Source organism: Salmo salar, chromosome ssa09 (genome assembly GCF_905237065.1).
Source record: "Salmo salar chromosome ssa09, Ssal_v3.1, whole genome shotgun sequence".
Classification (NCBI taxonomy): domain Eukaryota; kingdom Metazoa; phylum Chordata; class Actinopteri; order Salmoniformes; family Salmonidae; genus Salmo; species Salmo salar.
Window position 1 is genome coordinate 142,777,323 of NC_059450.1, and position 21,629 is coordinate 142,798,951.

The 21,629-nt window shown below is 44.5% G+C and overlaps 1 protein-coding gene across 8 annotated transcripts in view; it reads left to right on the forward strand.

The window, feature by feature from the left end:
• LOC106613153 (protocadherin Fat 3) overlaps positions 1-21,629 on the forward strand; it is a 354,754-nt gene that overhangs the window by 292,134 nt on the left and 40,991 nt on the right. For 5 of the 8 annotated variants that reach the window (XM_045724739.1, XM_045724738.1, XM_045724741.1 and 2 more), the window contains 7 exons: positions 1,285-4,019; positions 4,195-5,569; positions 10,473-10,669; positions 11,369-11,522; positions 11,610-11,843; positions 18,728-19,117; positions 20,840-21,054. In XM_045724739.1, coding sequence (XP_045580695.1) covers positions 1,285-4,019; positions 4,195-5,569; positions 10,473-10,669; positions 11,369-11,522; positions 11,610-11,843; positions 18,728-19,117; positions 20,840-21,054 — 5,300 coding nt within the window. The remainder of the gene's footprint in view (positions 1-1,284; positions 4,020-4,194; positions 5,570-10,472; positions 10,670-11,368; positions 11,523-11,609; positions 11,844-18,727; positions 19,118-20,839; positions 21,055-21,629) is intronic. The other 3 variants (XM_045724740.1, XM_045724743.1, XM_045724745.1) reach the window with 1 other exon arrangement.

Here is a 21,629-nt window from a genome sequence, read left to right on the forward strand (position 1 = left end):
CCCATACCACCCATACCATCTGATACTGTTTACCACGGCTTTCAGCCAATCAGCTTTCTTTGCTCGAACCACCCAGTTTATAATACGAGTTTTAGAACTATCAAAAGAATAAGGTGTGTCTAACTATACAAAGATATAGACCGGGGGTCTCTACCCTTTTCTAGCATGAGAGCTCCTTTAAAAAATTAAACATGGTGCGAGCTGCAATTTTTTTCTCCCAGCTTTCAAATAGGCCCATTCTTCTCTGCTCCTCTACCTTGCAACTCTTCCCGGGTCCTTAGTGTTCAAGATAAAGTAGTGCACTATGTTTTCTGTCAATATACCTGGTCAAATAATTGTTTTTAAACCACTATAAGGGGGTCCTATAAAATCTGCTATTTCTTCCCAAAATTCTGTTAGATTTTTCCCAAATTATGTTTTCTCACTTTTATTTAACCTGATTTTAGATTTATGAATGTTTTACTCTCAAATGTACAATTGTTCACAGAGAACAATACCATTGGATGTTCTGAGTCCATGTCATGCTTAAATCACATCAGAAGACCATTTTTTGGGGGGTCTGGAAGTAAACTAACACATTTATTTTGGAGTGTAATTTTAGTTGCGCATCTGGCCCTTTAATTACCATCTAATTTGAGGAATGTGCCATCTAATATGATGGTCTAGCGATGGTTCTGTACTGCTGCTACTCATTTCATTAGAAAAATTTGATAATAACAAATAATAGATACAAATGATATACTTACTCAAGATATACTTCTGCCAGGTAAGCCTACTTTGCAGTTAACATTTAATTAAGAATGTTTTGGAGAAAGTATTTCCTGTCAACCTACAAGACGGTTATCACATCAACTGGCTTCACACAGAGTGATAGACAAACCAGTGCACCACACAGACAGACAGGGGCAGTATTGCTGGAAATTAATTGGCAGATATTGTATTATTATTTTTTTTTTTAAGCCAATAGTGGCTAACCAGGGGTAGGATAATGTTAATATTGTGTTGATTAGATAGTAGCTGGGAGCTTGAGGTGTCTGATACTTGTGAGATTTGTTAATGACAGTTTGCCGTGGGAAAACGTGAAATTGCATGAACTTTCAGAGTTGTTTGGCGAGCTACTCGGAGGTGGGCTTAAAGCTACTTGTAGCTCCCGATCGACCTGTTGAAGACCCCTGATATAGACAGTATATCGATAATAGATGACAATATACAAACAGTTGATATAGATTTCGATGCAGTAGTTTTTATCACTGAATATTCATTCTTATGTCTGTTTTCCTTTAGGCAACACAGGGAACACGTTCCGGATTGAACCGGTTCTGGGGATCATCTCTGTGGCCCGCGAGCTCGACCTCTCCACCATCGGCTACTACGTCATTACCGTCAGAGTCACCGATAACGGCTCCCCGCCACTCTTTGCCACCTCTGTGGTTCGCATCGCCGTCACGCTCTCCGACAACGCCGGACCCAAGTTCCCCCAGACCGAGTACCAGGCCGAGGTCACAGAGAACGTTGCCGTGGGAACCTCTGTCACCACAGTAAGCGCCATGAGCCAAACCACGCTGACCTACGACATCCGACATGGCAACAGCGAACGCACCTTCAGGATCAACCAGTACAGTGGCGTGATCACAACTCAGAAACCCTTGGACTATGAGACCACAGCATCTTACAACCTGATCATCCAGGCCACCAATATGGCAGGCATGGCCTCCAACGCCACCCTGCTCATACGGGTGGTGGATGAAAACGACAACCCACCTGTGTTCCAGCTGCTGTGCTACCAGGGTAGTATCAGCGAGGCGGCGCCCATCAACAGTGTGGTCCTGAACCCAGACAAAACACCTCTGGTCATCAAGGCCACTGATGCTGACCGCAACCAGAACGCTCTCCTGGTCTATCAGATCGTTGAGGACACAGCCAAGATGTTCTTTACAGTGGATTCTGGCACCGGCTCCATCAGAACTATCGCCAACCTGGACCACGAGACGTTTGCTAGTTTTAACTTTCATGTTCATGTGAGAGACAGTGGGAGGCCTCAGCTGACGGCGGATAGCCCCACCGAGGTCACCATCCAGGTGATCGACACAAACGACTCTCCACCTCGCTTCACCCAAGACACCTACGAAACTGTCCTGCTGCTGCCCACCTATGTAGGAGTGGAGGCATTACAGGTCTCAGCTATGGACCCAGACCAAAACGTCCCCACAGAGCTCACCTACTCACTTACAGATGGCAACCTGGAGCACTTTGCCATCCAGCCCTCCAGCGGCATCATCACCGTTAAAAACAACAACTTCTCCAAGGAACGCTTCCGCTTCAACGTCAAAGTGTCCGACGGTAAGTTCTCCAGCACTGCTCTAGTCACTGTTCTGGTCCGTGAGACGCTGGACTCTGGCCTCTTCTTCGCCCACAGCCTCTACTCCTCGTCCATCCAAGAGAACAATACCAACATCACCAAAGTGGCCGTGGTCAACGCAGTGGGGAATCGCCTCAACGAGCCCCTCAAGTACACCCTACTGAATCCTGGGACACGCTTCCGGATCCGATCCACCTCTGGCGTCATCCAGACCACTGGCATTCCCTTCGACCGTGAGGAGCAGGAGTTCTATGAGCTGGTGGTGGAGGCTGGGAGGGAGCACGACCGTCTGCGTGTTGCCAGGGTAATGGTCAGGGTGCAGGTAGAGGACATTAACGACAACGCTCCTGTGTTCGTGGGACTACCGTATTACGCTGCCGTCCAAGTGGAGGCCGAACCCGGTTCGCCCATATTCCGGGTCACCGCCGTGGACCGTGACAAAGGCATCAACGGAGAGGTGTCCTACTACCTGAAAGACGATCACGGACACTTTGAGATTGACAGGCTGACGGGCGGCCTCCGTCTGAAGAAGTCTTTTGAGTCTGACCTGTCCAACCAGGAGTACCAGATGGTAGTTTACACCAAGGACGGAGGTTACCCTCCTCTTTCCTCCACCTTAGAGTTCCCCATCACCGTGGTGAACAAGGCCATGCCCGTCTTCGACAAGTCCTTCTACGCAGTGTCGGTGAACGAGGACGTAGCGGTACACACTCCCATATTAGGAATCAACGCCACCAGCCCTGAGGGCCAGAACATAATCTACACCATCGTGGAGGGAGACCCCTCTCTGCAGTTTGACATCGGCTTTGACACCGGAGTCATCAGAGTCATCAACTCCCTGGACTATGAGATCGCCCCATCCTTCCGTCTGACCGTCAGAGCCACAGACTACCTGACCGGCGCCCGTGCTGAGGTGGACGTAGATGTCACAGTTAATGATGTCAATGATAACCCTCCGGTGTTTGAGAGAACGTCCTATAAGGCAGTTCTGTCTGAGACTGCCATGATCGGCACTCCGGCTCTGCAAGTGGTGGCTACCGACAAAGACTCTGAGAAGAACAACATTGTACGCTATCAGATATTCTACCCCACAGATGCTTACAACAGCACCGACCACTTCCACATCGACAGCAGCAGCGGCCTCATCTTGACCGCCCGCATGCTCGACCACGAGCTGGTCCAGCGCTATGACTTCATCGTCAGGGCAACCGATAACGGCTTCCCACCGCTGAGCAGTGAAGTGTCGGTCACGGTGGTGGTGAATGACATGAACGACAACCCTCCGGTGTTCAACCAGCTTCTCTACGAGGCCTATGTCAGCGAACTGGCCACGAGGGGCTATTTTCTGACCTGCGTCCAGGCTTCGGATGCTGACAGCTCTGACTATGACAAACTGGAGTACAGCATCCTGTCAGGAAACGAGAGGATGAACTTTGTGATGGATGGTAAGACGGGTATCATCACGTTGTCTGGTCACAGAAAGCAGAGGATGGAGCCAGCCTACAGTCTGAATGTATCCGTCTCTGATGGGGTGTTCACCAGCACAGCCCAGGTGCACGTCAGGGTCCTGGGGGCCAACCTCTACAGCCCTGTGTTTGGACTGAATGCCTATGATGCAGAGGTACGGGAAAATGCAGCAGTAGGAACCAAGGTGATCCAGGTAAGAGCCATTCATTTTAAAGAAGTCAGCTTGTGGTAATGAATTGTGTATTTTATTTAATGAAGCTTTGATGCACATGATACTATATTTGTAATAGTATTTGTAATATGTTTTGTTTGACATGTTTGCTATGTACAATACCCCATCTAAAAGAAAGTAACTTAACTATTATTAGCAGGTAAGGGCGACCGATGCTGACCCAGGAGTGTTTGGCCAGATTACCTACTCATTCGTGAACGACGTGGGCAAGGACCAGTTTAGTGTGGATGCCAACGGTCAGATCACCACCCTGGAGAAGCTGGACAGAGAGGACCCTGCCAACAAGGACATTGTCCTTACGGTGGCGGCCCAGGACGGGGGTGGAAGGGCCTCCTACTGCACCGTCCGGGTCTCCCTGGTGGATGACAACGACAATGTCCCTCGCTTCAGAGCTACGGAATACCGTGCTTCCGTCAAATCCGACGTAGGCAAGGGCTTCTTGGTGACCCAGATCCAGGCGTATGATCCTGACGACGGTGCCAACTCTAAGGTGACATACTCGCTCTACAGCGAGGCACACGTACCCGTGGTGGATATGTTAGAGATCGACCCTGACAACGGCTGGATGGTCACCAAGGGGAGTTTCAGTCACCTGCGCAACTCAGTCCTGTCTTTCTTTGTCAAAGCAGTAGATGGAGGTATCCCTGTCAAGCACTCTTTAGTATCAGTCTACATCCACGTCTTGGCACCTGACGCCCTCATTCCCTCCTTCACCCAACCCCAGTTCTCCTTTACCGTCCCAGAGGACACTCCTATAGGAGCTGCCCTAGGGTCCGTCCGCCTCATCACCCCACCAGGCTACGCCTCGCTGCCAGTCACCTTTGCTCTGGTCAACGGAGAGACCGGGGAGAACAACCAGGATGGAGTCCTGGTAGTGGACAGGGACACTGGGGTCATCAAGCTGGACAAGCCCCTGGACCACGAGGTCATCACTGCCTTCCACTTCAAGGTCACGGCCACCGTGCAGCAGGCCAAGCTGGACTCTGTGACCAGCGTTGACGTAGAAGTCAAAGTCCTGGATCTGAATGACAATAAGCCAGCATTTGAATCCAACTCCTATGAGGCGACAGTGATGGAAGGGATGCCTATCGGCACCATGATCATCCAGGTTCAGGCTCTGGACCCAGACTCTGGAGCTAACGGACAGGTTACATACAGCCTAGGCATGTTGGCACAATCCGAAGGGGAGCCGGACCAATCTACACAGACCTTCACCATTGACAGCAACACGGGCTGGATCTCTACTCTCAAGGAGTTGGACCATGAGATGTACCCGTCCTACGCCTTCCTGGTGGTGGCCTCAGACCTGGGGGAGACTCTGGCCCTCTCCTCCACCTCCATGGTGACCGTGGCCGTGTCGGACATCAACGACAACCCGCCTAGATTCCTGGATGAGAGGTACTGTGGCTCGGTGCGCGAGAGCGACCCCCCTGGTGAGGTGGTGGCTGTGCTCAACACTAGAGACGACGACAGCTCTCGGGTGAACCGCCAAGTCAGCTATCACATCACAGGTGAGTCAGAGAATGGGAGTGTGTGTGTTATTAATGTGTTTAGCTGTCTGTCCTCTTTATGCATCTTTATGTCTCACTGTCTGTCTGTCCCCCTGTCTCACTCACTTACTGTCAGTCTGCTTCTCTACCTTCATATTGGCTATCTCTATCTGTCTGTCTCTGTCTCCCTGTCTCACTTCACTGCCTGCCTGCCTGCCTGCCTGCCTGCCTGCCTGCCTGCCTGCCTGCCTGCCTGCCTGCCTGCCTGCCTGCCTGCCTGCCTGCCTGCCTGTCTGTCTGTCTGTCTGTCTGTTTACTTTAGATAAACTCTTCATTTGTATGCTGCCTGGCTCATCTCCAAACCATCACAACAATGCTTGTGAATAAACAAGAGGGAAACCAATAACAATAAATTAAGGATGAGGCTTGATTCATAATTCATACATTTCTTATTCGTATCTTAGGTATGTTTGCGCATACTAGCAGTGGAGGTTTGATTAATAAACAAACGTTGTCACAGTAATAATGATTTGAATACTGCTGAGACTAGCTCTTTCCCAGATAAGCCATTTTTTCATCACAAAATATGAGGTGCCTGCACAACCCCCCTGACATCGGCGAACGCTGCGGAGGTAGTAAATACAGTTATAGTAAACAGTTTAAGAGTACCTGCGGTGCATTTGATGAAAGTTGTTGCTATAGCGATATGTCCTGTTTTATTTCTTTCCATAGCTTTAATGGATGGGTGTTTATTTTAAAGTGGAGACTGGAGAGGGTTAATTACATTGTGGTTGACCCAGGGACATCAATGGGAGGTGATTTTCATAAATGTTTTTACCTTTTAGGGAGCTGAATATTTGGTTTGGTGAAGTATCTGGCAGTTGAAAGAGTGGTAAAGTCTGTTTTGATACATAATGAAACAAAGATATAAAAGGTGAGAGAGAAGGACAAAATATGACTAAATCTGTCTTTTATGAATGTCTTGTTGAAAAGATGGTTAGAGTTGTCTGATTTGTTCTCTGCTAATTGACAAGTGGGGAAATAATAATGAAGTAGGAATGCCCAATGAGACGGAGCGGTGGATCGCCATGCCGACTGGGAATAGGAAGCTAATGAAGGACTGAAAAGCAGGAAACCCTCTTCTGAACGGAATTCTAATTAGCATCGCAAAGAGGGAGGGAGGGAGAGAGGGAGAGAATGAAGGACAGGAGATATGTGACCTTACCTACAACAGAAAGAGAGAGGGAGATAGATTGAGAAGGAGAATTAACTTATGTTAAACACTGCATAGAGAAAGAGAGGATCAATGACAGAGAGCTTGGACCAAAACACACACACAGAGAGAGAGAGAGAGAGAGAGAGAGAGAGAGGATAGAGAATGAATTGGCATTACACACTGCTGCGAGAAGAAGAGAATGAACGACAGCTAGATGTGACCTTACGCAGCAGAGACACTGAACGAATTATACACACTTTTACAAAGAGACACATTGAATCGATCTTTGACACAGCAGGAAATAGTTTGAAAGCCAGCGATATAGGGATATATGTTTTTATACTAGCACAAAGAAAATACCTGTATTGAACATGTACCAACACCACAAGGTGAAAACCAATATTTGATTTAGCTGAGCCAGATATTTGACAGGCTATTTCATAACTGTGGTATTATTGTCTGGTATTGTTGGGTGTTGTCTTGGGAGGATTTTAACACTTTGACGGAAGCCAGGGGATGCGATATGACAAATCCGTTGACTTCCAGCCGCTCTCAAAGCCTCACCTAGACGTCTGCATCTTAGTTGCCCCACACCATACTTGATAAGGTATCATGGAAGTTTAATGTAAACAAACTGGGAAAAGGAAATGTAATGATTGAGTGTTTGTGATGTAATTTTGGCGCAATGTGGTTGGTCAGGCTTACAGGAAGTGTGTCTGTGTGTGTGTGATCCATTTACAATGATGGAAATCTTTTTATATCGGCTCTGTTTGTGTCCGTTGTCCCCGCCCGGTTCGTTGTCCCCGCCCTGTTCGCATCAATAGATCAAGATCATGCATTTAGCCACCGGCTGATTTTAATTGCACAGAGTTTAGTGATGTTGAGATGAATCGGGAAGCCGGGTGTTTAGAGCTATCATCAGACCATATGGAGGGGAGTGGAGTGGAAAAACCAATTAGGATGTTGTTATAATAGGAGGGGAGTGGAGAGGAAAAATCAATTAGGATGTTGTTGTTACAGGAGGGGAGTGGAGAGGAAAAAACAATTAGGATGTTGTTGTTATAGGAGGGGAGTGGAGTGGAAAAACCAATTAGGATGTTGTTGTTATAGGAGGGGAGTGGAGAGGAAAAACCAATTAGGATGTTGTTGTTACAGGAGGGGAGTGGAGTGGAAAAACCAATTAGGATGTTGTTGTTACAGGAGGGGAGTGGAGTGGAAAAAACAATTAGGATGTTGTTGTTATAGGAGGGGAGTGGAGAGGAAAAACCAATTAGGATGTTGTTGTTACAGGAGGGGAGTGGAGTGGAAAAACCAATTAGGATGTTGTTATCATAGGAGTGGAGTGGAGAGGAAAAACCAATTAGGATGTTGTTGTTACAGGAGGGGAGTGGAGTGGAAAAACCAATTAGGATGTTGTTGTTATAGGAGGGGAGTGGAGTGGAAAAACCAATTAGGATGTTGTTATCATAGGAGGGGAGTGGAGAGGAAAAACCAATTAGGATGTTGTTGTTACAGGAGGGGAGTGGAGAGGAAAAACCAATTAGGATGTTGTTGTTATAGGAGGGGAGTGGAGTGGAAAAACCAATTAGGATGTTGTTGTTACAGGAGGGGAGTGGAGAGGAAAAACCAATTAGGATGTTGTTGTTACAGGAGGGGAGTGGAGAGGAAAAACCAATTAGGATGTTGTTGTTACAGGAGGGGAGTGGAGTGGAAAAACCAATTAGGATGTTGTTGTTACAGGAGGGGAGTGGAGAGGAAAAACCAATTAGGATGTTGTTGTTATAGGAGGGGAGTGGAGAGGAAAAAAACTATTAGGATGTTGTTGTTATAGGAGGGGAGTGGAGAGGAAAAACCAATTAGGATGTTGTTGTTATAGGAGGGGAGTGGAGTGGAAAAACCAATTAGGATGTTGTTGTTATAGGAGGGGAGTGGAGTGGAAAAACCAATTAGGATGTTGTTGTTACAGGAGGGGAGTGGAGTGGAAAAACCAATTAGGATGTTGTTGTTACAGGAGGGGAGTGGAGAGGAAAAACCAATTAGGATGTTGTTGTTACAGGAGGGGAGTGGAGAGGAAAAACCAATTAGGATGTTGTTGTTATAGGAGGGGAGTGGAGTGGAAAAACCAATTAGGATGTTGTTGTTATAGGAGGGGAGTGGAGAGATGTTTCAGACAGAGATAATGTCTGTCTCTGACAGAAGTCTTTGGGCTGTGTGTGGTGTGTTGTCAGGGGGTAGTGGTCAGTGAGTTAGGTTGGCTCAGATGTCAGATCCCTAGTCTACACTCAGTGGACACTTTCTTAATCGAATGCACTTATTATATGTCACTCTAGATAAAAGCGTCTGCTGGAAAGCACTTCAGCCAGAGGACTTCTAGCACTTCTCTTCTCTGTCATTATGTTGTTTCCTCCTCCTTTTTCACATGTCCTACTTTCTCTGTCTGTCTGTCTGTCTGTCTGTCTGTCTGTCTGTCTGTCTGTCTGTCTGTCTGTCTGTCTGTCTGTCTGTCTGTCTGTCTGTCTGTCTGTCTGTCTGTCTGTCTGTCTGTCTGTCTGTCTGTCTGTCTGTCTGTGTGTGTCTAGCCTATATAAGCATACCCTTTCCATTCCTTCTCAGTCAACCAGTCATTAAGGACTGGGGTAAGGACAGAAGGAGGCTGATAAGGTGTTCTTGTTGAAGTGGTGATGAGAAGACTCACAGAATAGAGGCTGTGCTAATGAGGCTGACTAGAACAGCTACAGATGCATGATCTTAATTTGATCACTCCTTTGTTGCTGAGAATTTTCCTGTACAGCAGGAAATGCAAAGCTGTAGTGTATTCAAGGTTTAAAAATACTACTAAAGTTTGTAATTTCCACTTTAAAATTGATTGGCCCAATGAAAAATGTATCAACCCTTACAAAACATGTCCATTAATTATAATCCACATAATAATTCACATTTCCTCAAATTAAGATCTTACAGCTGTAGTCTATTACTGAGTCTGCATGGCTGGTACTCACACTGAGACTGCAGCCTCCCACTCACTCACTAGTCTAGGAGAGGTTTCTCTACTCTCTATGAAAAGGTCCACTCTGCTGCGAAGAGTGTTGTGTCTAGTACAGACAGGGAACAGTCCGTGTTATACAGCCCTAAATATCTCCACATAATAACTCACTACTGTAATACCACAATAACAGCTTTGTCAGTGTTTCAGCTGTAGGTGACATGTATGTCTGTCTCTCTCTACATCTCCTTCTCTCCCTTTTCTCCTCTTCTCTCCCTTTTGTTATATATTTTTCACTCTCGTCCTCTTCCGTTTCCTCGCTCTCTCTTTCACCATCTATCTCTCTCCATCCTTCCTTGACCCTCTACCTCTCTGAGGGGCAGGTGTGAGTGTAGTTACTAAGGTTCTGTGTATGAGATGCTGTCGCTGACCCAGTCTAATGTGTATTTGGTAGTAGGTAGTGCCATCTTATGTGCGTGACACTCATTGATTGCTACACTGTTAATTCCAGTGCAACGTCCAAATATAAAGCTCTTATGTGTGTGTGCCAGTGTGTGTGTTTTAAGCTGGCCCTCAGACTGCAGCCTCCTCCTCAGTAGTTTGAGCTGAGGGTTCTTGCTATGAGAAATGTGTGTGTGTGTTTGTTAGACAGTGAGAGTGCATGCATTTCTCTGGTTTGTGAGTGTATATAAACTCTCTTTCTTCCTCCCTACCTCTCTCCTCAGGTGGGAACCCTCGGGGGGAGTTTGCCCTGGGGCAGGTGCAGGGTGAGTGGAAGATGTACGTGAAGCGCCCACTGGACCGCGAGGAACAGGAACGATACCTCCTCAACGTTACCGCTAGCGACGGCCTGTTCGTCACCAGGGCAACCGTGGAGGTGTCTGTGACTGACACCAACGACAACAGCCCTGTCTGTGACCAGGTCAGTCACACTCATTTTAGTCATTTAGCAGACACTCTTATCCAGAGTGAATGCATACATTTCAATTCATTTCATAAATTTTTCTTTTCCCGTACTGGCCCCCCGTGGGAATCGAACCCACAACCCTGGCGTTGCACACACCATGCTCTACCAACTGAGCCACAGGGAGGCTCTTTATTACAGACGGTTCCGTCTGTACACTACTGCATTTCATATGTTTATGTTTATTGGTCATTGTGATATGTAGCTGTGGTTGTGTGTCTGTTTGAGCAGTGTGTTTGCTGTATATGTTAAGGAACTGTGTTGATTTGTAATGCAGTTTGATAGACAATGTTTTTTGCTGTGTGTTAGTTACTACTGTTAGTTCTGTCTGTCTACGGAGCTGTTGTACACTATGAGGAGAGTAGTGGTGTGGTTGATGCTGACTGATATACAGGCTACTGCGTTATGTAGTTAGTATTCTCTTCTTGTTGTGTATAGAGGAATTGTATGTTCTGAGGGAGAACTTTTTGATGTTAATATTCTCTTGTGTGTGTACATGTTATGTATTATGAACGTTGTGGGGGTTTTATGTCAGTAGCCTATATTTTTGTTGTCTCTGGATAAATGTATTATGACTGTTAGTATGTTCTTGTTGTGTGTGTAATGCTATGCATTATGAGTGTTGTGGTGTTTGATGCTATCTTGCTGTGTGTGCAGGCTCTGTACACGGCCTCGCTCCCAGAGGATATCCCAGTCAACAGAGTGATAGTGGGGGTTGGGGCCAGCGATGCTGATGTAGGGGTCAGTGCTTGGATCCAGTACTCTCTACATGGACCCGGCTCTGAAGACTTCAGCATCGACCCAGACACTGGTACACTACCTTTACTTTGTTTGAGGTTTACCAATGAAGTTGATGTGTGTGTGATCTTAACCTGTCTCTCCTCTTTTTTCTGTTCAGGTGAACTAAAGACAGCCCAGGCCCTGGACAGGGAGAAGACCCCGGTGTACAGACTGGTTGCCCAGGCGACAGACGGAGGTGGTCGGTTCTGTCGTGCGGAGGTCCACCTGACGCTGTTGGATGTGAATGACAACCCTCCGGCGTTCTCTGCTCCCCACTACACTGCCAGTGTGTATGAAGACACAGCCACCAAGGCCCTGCTCACACGCATACAGGCCATCGACCCTGATGAAGGTAAGAATGGAATATTCTCCGCTCTGTTTCTCCCTCTCTGTCTGTCTGTCTGTCTGTCTGTCTGTCTGTCTGTCTGTCTGTCTGTCTGTCTGTCTGTCTGTCTGTCTGTCTGTCTGTCTGTCTGTCTGTCTGTCTGTCTGTCTGTCTGTCTGTCTGTCTGTCTGTCTGTCTGTCTCTCTCTCTCTCTCTCTCTCTCTCTCTCTCTCTCTCCCTCAATTCAATTTTAATTCAAGGGCTTTATTGCATGGGAAAGATATGTTAACATTGCTAAAGCAAGTGAAGTAGATAATAAACAAAAGTTAAATAAACAATAAAATATTAACAGTAAACATTACACTCACAGAAGTTCCAAAAGAATAAAGACATTTCAAATGTCATATTATGTCTATATACAGTGTTGTAATGATGTGCAAATAGATAAAGTACAAAAGGGAAAATAAATAAACATAAATATAGGTTGTATTTACATTGGTGTTTGTTCTTTACTGGTTGTCCTTTTCTTGTGGCAACAGGTCACAAATATTGCTGCTATGATGGCACACGGTGGTATTTCACCCAATACATACAGTGAGGGGAAAAAGTATGATCCCCTGCTGATTTTGTACGTTTGCCCACTGACAAAGAAATGATCAGTCTATAATTTTAATGGTAGGTTTATTTGAACAGTGAGAGACAGAATAACAACAAAAAAATCCAGAAAAACGCATGTCAACATTTTTTTAAATTGATTTGCATTTTAATGAGGGAAATAAGTATTTGACCCCCTCTCAATCAGAAAGATTTCTGGCTCCCAGGTGTCTTTTATACAGGTAACGAGCTGAGATTAGGAGCACACTCTTAAAGGGAGTGCTCCTAATCTCAGCTTGTTACCTGTATAAAAGACACCTGTCCACAGAAGCAATCAATCAATCAGATTCCAAACTCTCCACCATGGCCAAGACCACCGTCAAACATGGAGGTGGAAACATTATGCTTTGGGGGTGTTTTTCTGCTAAGGGGACAGGACAACTTCACCGCATCAAAAGGACGATGGACGGGGCCATGTACCGTCAAATGGGTCGTGGATGGGTATTCCAGCATGACAATGACCCAAAACACACGGCCAAGGCAACAAAGGAGTGGCTCAAGAAGAAGCACATTAAGGTCCTGGAGTGGCCTAGCCAGTCTCCAGACCTTAATCTCATAGAAAATCTGTGGAGTGAGCTGAAGGTTCGAGTTGCCAAATGTCAGCCTCGAAACCTTAATGACTTGGAGAAGATCTGCAAAGAGGAGTGGGACAAAATCCCTCCTGAGATGTGTGCAAACCTGGTGGCCAACTACAAGAAACGTCTAACCTCTGTGATTGCCAACAAGGGTTTTGCCACCAAGTACTTAGGCATGTTTTGCAGAGGGGTCAAATACTTATTTCCCTCATTAAAATGCAAATCAATTTATATCATTATTGACATGCGTTTTTCTGGATTTTTGTTGTTGTTATTCTGTCTCTCACTGTTCAAATAAACCTACCATTAAAATTATAGACTGATCATTTCTTTGTCAGTGGGCAAGCGTACAAAATCAGCAGGGGATCAAATACTTTTTCCCCTCACTGTATGGTCTGCCTACGGCGGCCTCTCTCAATACCAAGGCTATGATTTCTCTCTCTCTCTCTCTCTCTCTCTCTCTCTCTCTCTCTCTCTCTCTCTCTCTCCATCACTTTCTCTCTGTCACTCTCTCTGTCACACTCTCTGTCTCTCACTCTCTGTCGTTCTCTCTCTCTCTCTCTCTCTCTCTCTCTCTCTCTCTCTCGCTCTCTCTCACCTGCACACACTGCAGCTCTCCAGGACCAGAGTTGCCTATCCAGCTGTATATTAACCGATAGATGGGTAGAGTTTATAATAATGTTTACTCTGCTCTGCTCAGCACATACCTCACTGTTAGCTGTTAGCAATCCTATTTAATTTGCCTTGGGTTTGGACCAGCTGTTAGCACATACTGCTAGCAATCACACACACACACTGCTAACACTCCCATTTGGCTGCTGTCACTGTCTCGCCTGGCAAAGAGGGAAAGGAAAGAAAATAAACCTCTGCCACAACCACACTAATGAAAAGTCCTAACCACACTAATGAAAAGTCCTAACCACACTAATGAAAAGTCACAACCACACTAATGAAAAGTCCTAACCACACTAATGAAAAGTCACAACCACACTAATGAAAAGTCCAAACCACACTAATGAAAAGTCCTAACCACACTAATGAAAAGTCCTAACCACACTAATGAAAAGTCACAACCACACTAATGAAAAGTCCTAACCACACTAATGAAAAGTCCTAACCACACTAAGGAAAAGTCCTAACCACACTAATGAAAAGTCCTAACCACACTAATGAAAAGTCACATCCACACTAATGAAAAGTCCTAACCACACTAATGAAAAGTCACATCCACACCAATGAAAAGTCACATCCACACTAATGAAAAATCACATCCACACTAATGAAAAGTCACAACCACACTAATGAAAAGTCACATCCACACTAATGAAAAGTCCTAACCACACTAATGAAAAGTCACAACCACACTAATGAAAAGTCCTAACCACACTAATGAAAAGTCACATCCACACTAATGAAAAGTCCTAACCACACTAATGAAAAGTCACAGCCACACTAATGAAAAGTCACAACCACACTAATGAAAAGTCACAACCACACTAATGAAAAGTCACAACCACACTAATGACAAGTCCTAACCACACTAAGGAAAAGTCCTAACCACACTAATGAAAAGTCACAACCACACTAATGAAAAGTCACAACCACACTACTGTAATGTCACATCCACACCAATGAAAAGTCACAACCACACTAATGAAAAGTCACAACCACAATACTGTAATGTCACATCCACACCAATGAAAAGTCACAACCACACTAATGAAAAGTCACATCCACACTAATGAAAAGTCCTAACCACACTAATGAAAAGTCCTAACCACACTAATGAAAAGTCCTAACCACACTAAGGAAAAGTCCTAACCACACTAATGAAAAGTCACAACCACACTAATGAAAAGTCACAACCACACTACTGTAATGTCACATCCACACCAATGAAAAGTCACAACCACACTAATGAAAAGTCACAACCACACTACTGTAATGTCACATCCACACCAATGAAAAGTCACAACCACACTAATGAAAAGTCACATCCACACTAATGAAAAGTCCTAACCACACTAATGAAAAGTCACATCCACACTAATGAAAAGTCCTAACCACACTAATGAAAAGTCACATCCACACTAATGAAAAGTCCTAACCACACTAATGAAAAGTCACAACCACACTAATGAAAAGTCACATCCACACTAATGAAAAGTCCTAACCACACTAATTAAAAGTCCTAACCACACTAATGAAATGTCACAACCACACTAATGAAAAGTCACAACCACACTACTGTAATGTCACATCCACACCAATGAAAAGTCACAACCACACTAATGAAAAGTCCTAACCACACTAATGAAAAGTCACAACCACACTAATGAAAAGTCCTAACCACACTAATGAAAAGTCACAACCACACTAATGAAAAGTCACATCCACACTAATGAAAAGTCACATCCACACTAATGAAAAGTCCTAACCACACTAAGGAAAAGTCCTAACCACACTAATGAAAAGTCACAACCACACTAATGAAAAGTCCTAACCACACTAATGAAAAGTCCTAACCACACTAATGAAAAGTCCTAACCACACTAATGAAAAGTCCTAACCACAATAATGAAAAGTCCTAACCACACTAATGAAAAGTCACAACCACACTAATGAAAAGTCCTAACCACACTAATGAAAAGTCCTAACCACACTAATGAAAAGTCCTAACCACATTAATGAAAAGTCACAACCACACTAATGAAAAGTCCTAACCACACTAATGAAAAGTCCTAACCACACTAATGAAAAGTCCTAACCACACTAATGAAAAGTCACAACCATACTAATGAAAAGTCCTAACCACACTAATGAAAAGTCACATCCACACTAATGAAAAGTCACAACCACACTAATGAAAAGTCACAACCACACTAATGAAAAGTCCTAACCACACTAATGAAAAGTCACATCCACACTAATGAAAAGTCCTAACCACACTAATGAAAAGTCCTAACCACATTAATGAAAAGTCACAACCACACTAATGAAAAGTCACATCCACACTAATGAAAAGTCCTAACCACACTAAGGAAAAGTCCTAACCACACTAATGAAAAGTCACAACCACACTAATGAAAAGTCACAACCACACTAATGAAAAGTCCTAACCACACTAATGAAAAGTCCTAACCACACTAATGAAAAGTCCTAACCACACGAATGAAAAGTCCTAACCACACTAATGAAAAGTCCTAACCACACTAATGAAAAGTCACAACCACACTAATGAAAAGTCCTAACCACACTAATGAAAAGTCCTAACCACACTAATGAAAAGTCCTAACCACACTAATGAAAAGTCACAACCACACTACTGTAATGTCACATCCACACCAATGAAAAGTCACAACCACACTAATGAAAAGTCCTAACCACACTAATGAAAAGTCACAACCACACAAACGAAAACTCCTAACCACACTAATGAAAAGTCACAACCACACTAATGAAAAGTCACATCCACACTAATGAAAAGTCACAACCACACTAATGAAAAGTCACAACCACACTACTGTAATGTCACATCCACACCAATGAAAAGTCACAACCACACTAATGAAAAGTCCTAACCACACTAATGAAAAGTCACAACCACACTAATGAAAAGTCACATCCACACTAATGAAAAGTCCTAACCACACTAATGAAAAGTCACAACCACACTACTGTAATGTCACATCCACACCAATGAAAAGTCACAACCACACTAATGAAAAGTCCTAACCACACTAATGAAAAGTCACAACCACACTAATGAAAAGTCCTAACCACACTAATGAAAAGTCCTAACCACACTAATGAAAAGTCCTAACCACACTAATGAAAAGTCACAACCACACTAATGAAAAGTCCTAACCACACTAATGAAAAGTCACAACCACACTAATGAAAAGTCCTAACCACACTAATGAAAAGTCCTAACCACACTAATGAAAAGTCCTAACCACATTAATGAAAAGTCACAACCACACTAATGAAAAGTCCTAACCACACTAATGAAAAGTCCTAACCACACTAATGAAAAGTCACAACCATACTAATGAAAAGTCCTAACCACACTAATGAAAAGTCACATCCACACTAATGAAAAGTCACAACCACACTAATGAAAAGTCACAACCACACTAATGAAAAGTCCTAACCACACTAATGAAAAGTCACATCCACACTAATGAAAAGTCCTAACCACACTAATGAAAAGTTCTAACCACATTAATGAAAAGTCACAACCACACTAATGAAAAGTCACATCCACACTAATGAAAAGTCCTAACCACACGAATGAAAAGTCCTAACCACACTAATGAAAAGTCACAACCACACTAATGAAAAGTCACATCCACACTAATGAAAAGTCCTAACCACACTAATGAAAAGTCACAACCACACTAATGAAAAGTCACAACCACACTAATGAAAAGTCACATCCACACTAATGAAAAGTCCTAACCACACTAATGAAAAGTCACAACCACACTAATGAAAAGTCACATCCACACTAATGAAAAGTCCTAACCACACTAAGGAAAAGTCCTAACCACACTAATGAAAAGTCACAACCACACTAATGAAAAGTCACAACCACACTACTGTAATGTCACATCCACACCAATGAAAAGTCACAACCACACTAATGAAAAGTCACAACCACACTACTGTAATGTCACATCCACACCAATGAAAAGTCACAACCACACTAATGAAAAGTCCTAACCACACTAATGAAAAGTCACAACCACACTAATGAAAAGTCCTAACCACACTAATGAAAAGTCCTAACCACACTAATGAAAAGTCCTAACCACACTAATGAAAAGTCACAACCACACTAATGAAAAGTCACAACCACACTAATGAAAAGTCACAACCACACTAATGAAAAGTCACAACCATACTAATGAAAAGTCACAACCATAAAAGTATTGAAGTATTAGAGATAAAAGTATTTGCGCATTAAAGGATTACCAAACAAGCCACGCAGGTTTCAAAGAGGAAGCTTTGTGGCTGTTAGCAGGATGCAAGAGACAAGGGCATGATGGGAGGGGAGAGAGAGAGAGACAAGGGCATCGGGAGAGAGAGACTGACAGAAGGGCATCAGGAGAGGTGAGAGAGGGAGAGAGAGGGACAGAAGGGCATCAGGAGAGGTGAGAGAGGGAGAGAGAGGGACAGAAGGGCATCAGGAGAGGTGAGAGAGAGAGAGACAGAAGGGCATCAGGAGAGGGGAGCGAGAGAGAGAGAGACAGAAGGGAATCAGGAGAGGAGAGGAGAGATAGAGAGAGAGACAGATGGGTATCAGGAGAGGGAGGGAGGGAGAGAGAGCGAGAATGAGGGAACCAGAGAGAGAGAAGGGTATCGGGGAGGAGAGAGAGCGAGGAAGAGTGAACCAGAGAGAGAGAGAGAGAGAGAGAGAGAGAGAGAATGGTATCAGGGAGGAGAGATTCATGTTTGAACTGGAGTCAACCTCTCTATCTCCCTTTGCATTTTTATTTTCACTAGCACTCTCTCTTTCTCTTTCGCTCTCTCTTTTCTCTATCACTCTCTCTTGCTCTCTCTTTCTACAGTCTGTTTTCTGATATCTCAACTCTCAAAACACACGCACAGATGGCAATCAATAAATTAAATAATTTATTCATGAAAGATTGTTCTAATATCCCTCTCCACTCTCTCCAGGCGTCAGTCGTAAGGTGGTATATTCTCTGGCCGACTCTGCCGGCGGCTTCTTCTCCATCGACAAATCCTCTGGCGTCGTGGTCCTGGAACGTCCCCTAGACCGCGAACAGCAACCGTCCTACATGATCACGGTCAGAGCGTCCGACCAGGGCTCTCCTGTCCGCCTGTCCTCCCTGGTCAACGTGACCGTCACGGTCCTGGACATCAATGACAACCCACCGGTGTTTGAGCGGCGTGACCACCTCGCCACCGTGCCAGAGGACGTGGCGTTAGGGACGGAGGTGCTGAGAGTGTATGCAGCCAGTAAGGACATTGGAACCAACGCTGAGATAACCTATAGTATCCGCTCTGGCAACGAGCACGGAAAGTTCCACATACACCCCGTCACTGGTAAGTTCCCATATGCAGAATATAACGTTTAAATTTATGTACAGTACCAGTCAAAAGTTTGGACACACTTACTCATTCCAGGGTTTTTCTTTATTTTTACTATTTTCTACATTGTAGAATAATAGTGAAGACATCAAAACTATGAAATAACACATATGGAATCATGTAGTGACCAAGAAAGTGTTGAACAAATCAAAAATATTTTATATTTGAGATTCTTGAAGTAGCCACCCTTTGACTTGATGACAGCTTTGCACACTCTTGGGATTCTCTCAACCGGCTACATGAGGTAGTCACCTGGAATGCATTTCAATTAACAGGTGTGCCTTGTTAAAAGTTAATTTGTGGAATTTCTTTCCTTCTTAATGTGTTTGAGACAATCAGTTGTGTTTGGAATAGGTAGGGGTGGTATACGCAAGATAGCCCTATTTGGTGAAAGAGCAAGTCTATATTATGGCAAGAACAGCTCAAGTAAGCAAAGAGAAACGACAGTACGTTATTACTTTAAGACATGAAGGTCAGTTAATCCGGAAACTTTTAAGAACTTTGAATGTTTCTTCAAGTGCAGTCGCAAAAACCATCAAGCGCGATGATGAAACTTGCTCTCATGAGGACCACCACAGGAAAGGAAGACCCAGAGTTACCTCAGCTGCAGAGGATAAGTTCATTAGAGTTACCAGCCTCAGAAATTGCAGCCCAAATAAATGCTTCACGGAGTTCAAGTAACAGACATATCTCAACATCAGCTGTTCAGCGGAGACTGCGTGAATCAGACCTTCATGGTCGTATTGCTGCAAAGAAACCACTACACCAACGAGAAGAAGAGACTTGCTTGGGCCAAGAAACACGAGCAATGGACATTAGATCGGTGAAAATCTATCCTTTCGTCTGATGAGTCCAAATTTGAGATTTTTGGTTCCAACCGCTATGTCTTTGTGAGACGCAGAGTAGGTGAACAGATTATCTCTGCATGTGTGGTTCCCACTATGAAGCATGGAGGAGGAGGTGTGATGGTGTGGGATGCTTTGCTGGTGACATTGTCAGTGATTTATTTAGAATTCAAGGCACACTTAACCAAAATGGCTGCCACAGCATTCTGCAGCGATACTCCATCCCATCTGGTTTGTGCTTAGTGGGACTATCATTTGTTTTTCAACGGGACAATGACCCAAAACACACCTCCAGGCTGTATAAGGGCTATTTGACCAAGAAGGAGAGTGATGGAGTGCTGTATCAGATGACCTGGCCTCCACAATCACCTAACCTCAACTCAATTGAGATGGTTTGGGATGGGTTGGCCTGCAGAGTGAAGGAAAAGCAGCCAACAAGTGCTCAGCATATGTGGGAACTCCTTCAAGACTGTTGGAAAAGCATTCCTCATGAAGCTGGTTGACAGAATGCCAAGAGTGTGCAAAGCTGTCATCAAGGCTAAGGGTGGCTACTTTGAAGAATCTCAAATATAAAATATTATTTTGATTTGTTTAACAATTTTTTGGTTTTTACATGATTCCATATATGTTATTTCATAGTGTTGATGTCTTCACTATTATTCTACAATGTAGAAAATAGTAAAAATAAAGAAAACCCTTAAATTAGTAGGTGTGTACAATCTTTTGACTGGTACTGTATGTCTATGTTTGCAAATTCGTGTTACAGACTTCTACATGACTTTAGAAGTAGGATCCCTACCTACCTATTGACCTTCCACCCTCTTTGTACCAGGTGCCATTGCTGTGTCCAAGCCTCTGGACTTTGAGACGTGTAAAGACTACTTCCTTACTGTGGAGGCCAGAGATGGTGGAAAACCGCCCCTAAGCGCCGTAACCATGGTAAACATCAACCTGACGGATGTCAACGACAATGCACCCATGTTCAGCCGAGACGTCTATACTGCTGTCGTATCCGAGGACGCAACCATCGGAGAGTCCGTTGTCAAGGTACAGTATGTCTTGTTGGCTCTTTAACATGGATCGGTTCAGCCGTGTTTCCCATTTCTCTCCAGGAGTATCCCAGTCTCTTTAACCTGGACTAGTTCAGCCGTGTTTCCCAGACCTCTCCAGGAGTACCCCAGTCTCTTTAACCTGGATCGGTTCAGCCGTGTTTCCCATTTCTCTCCAGGAGTACCCCAGTCTCTTTAACCTGGATTGGTTCAGCCGTGTTTCCCATTTCTCTCCAGGAGTACCCCAGTCTCTTTAACCTGGACTAGTTCAGCCGTGTTTCCCATTTCTCTCCAGGAGTATCCCAGTCTCTTTAACCTGGACTAGTTCAGCCGTGTTTCCCAGACCTCTCCAGGAGTACCCCAGTCTCTTTATGGATCGGTTCAGCCGTGTTTCCCATTTCTCTCCAGGAGTACCCCAGTCTCTTTAACCTGGACTAGTTCAGCCGTGTTTCCCAGACCTCTCCAGGAGTACCCCAGTCTCTTTAACCTGGACTGGTTCAGCTGTATTTCCCAGACCTCTCCAGGAGTACCCCAGTCTCTTTAACCTGGATTGGTTCAGCCGTGTTTCCCAGA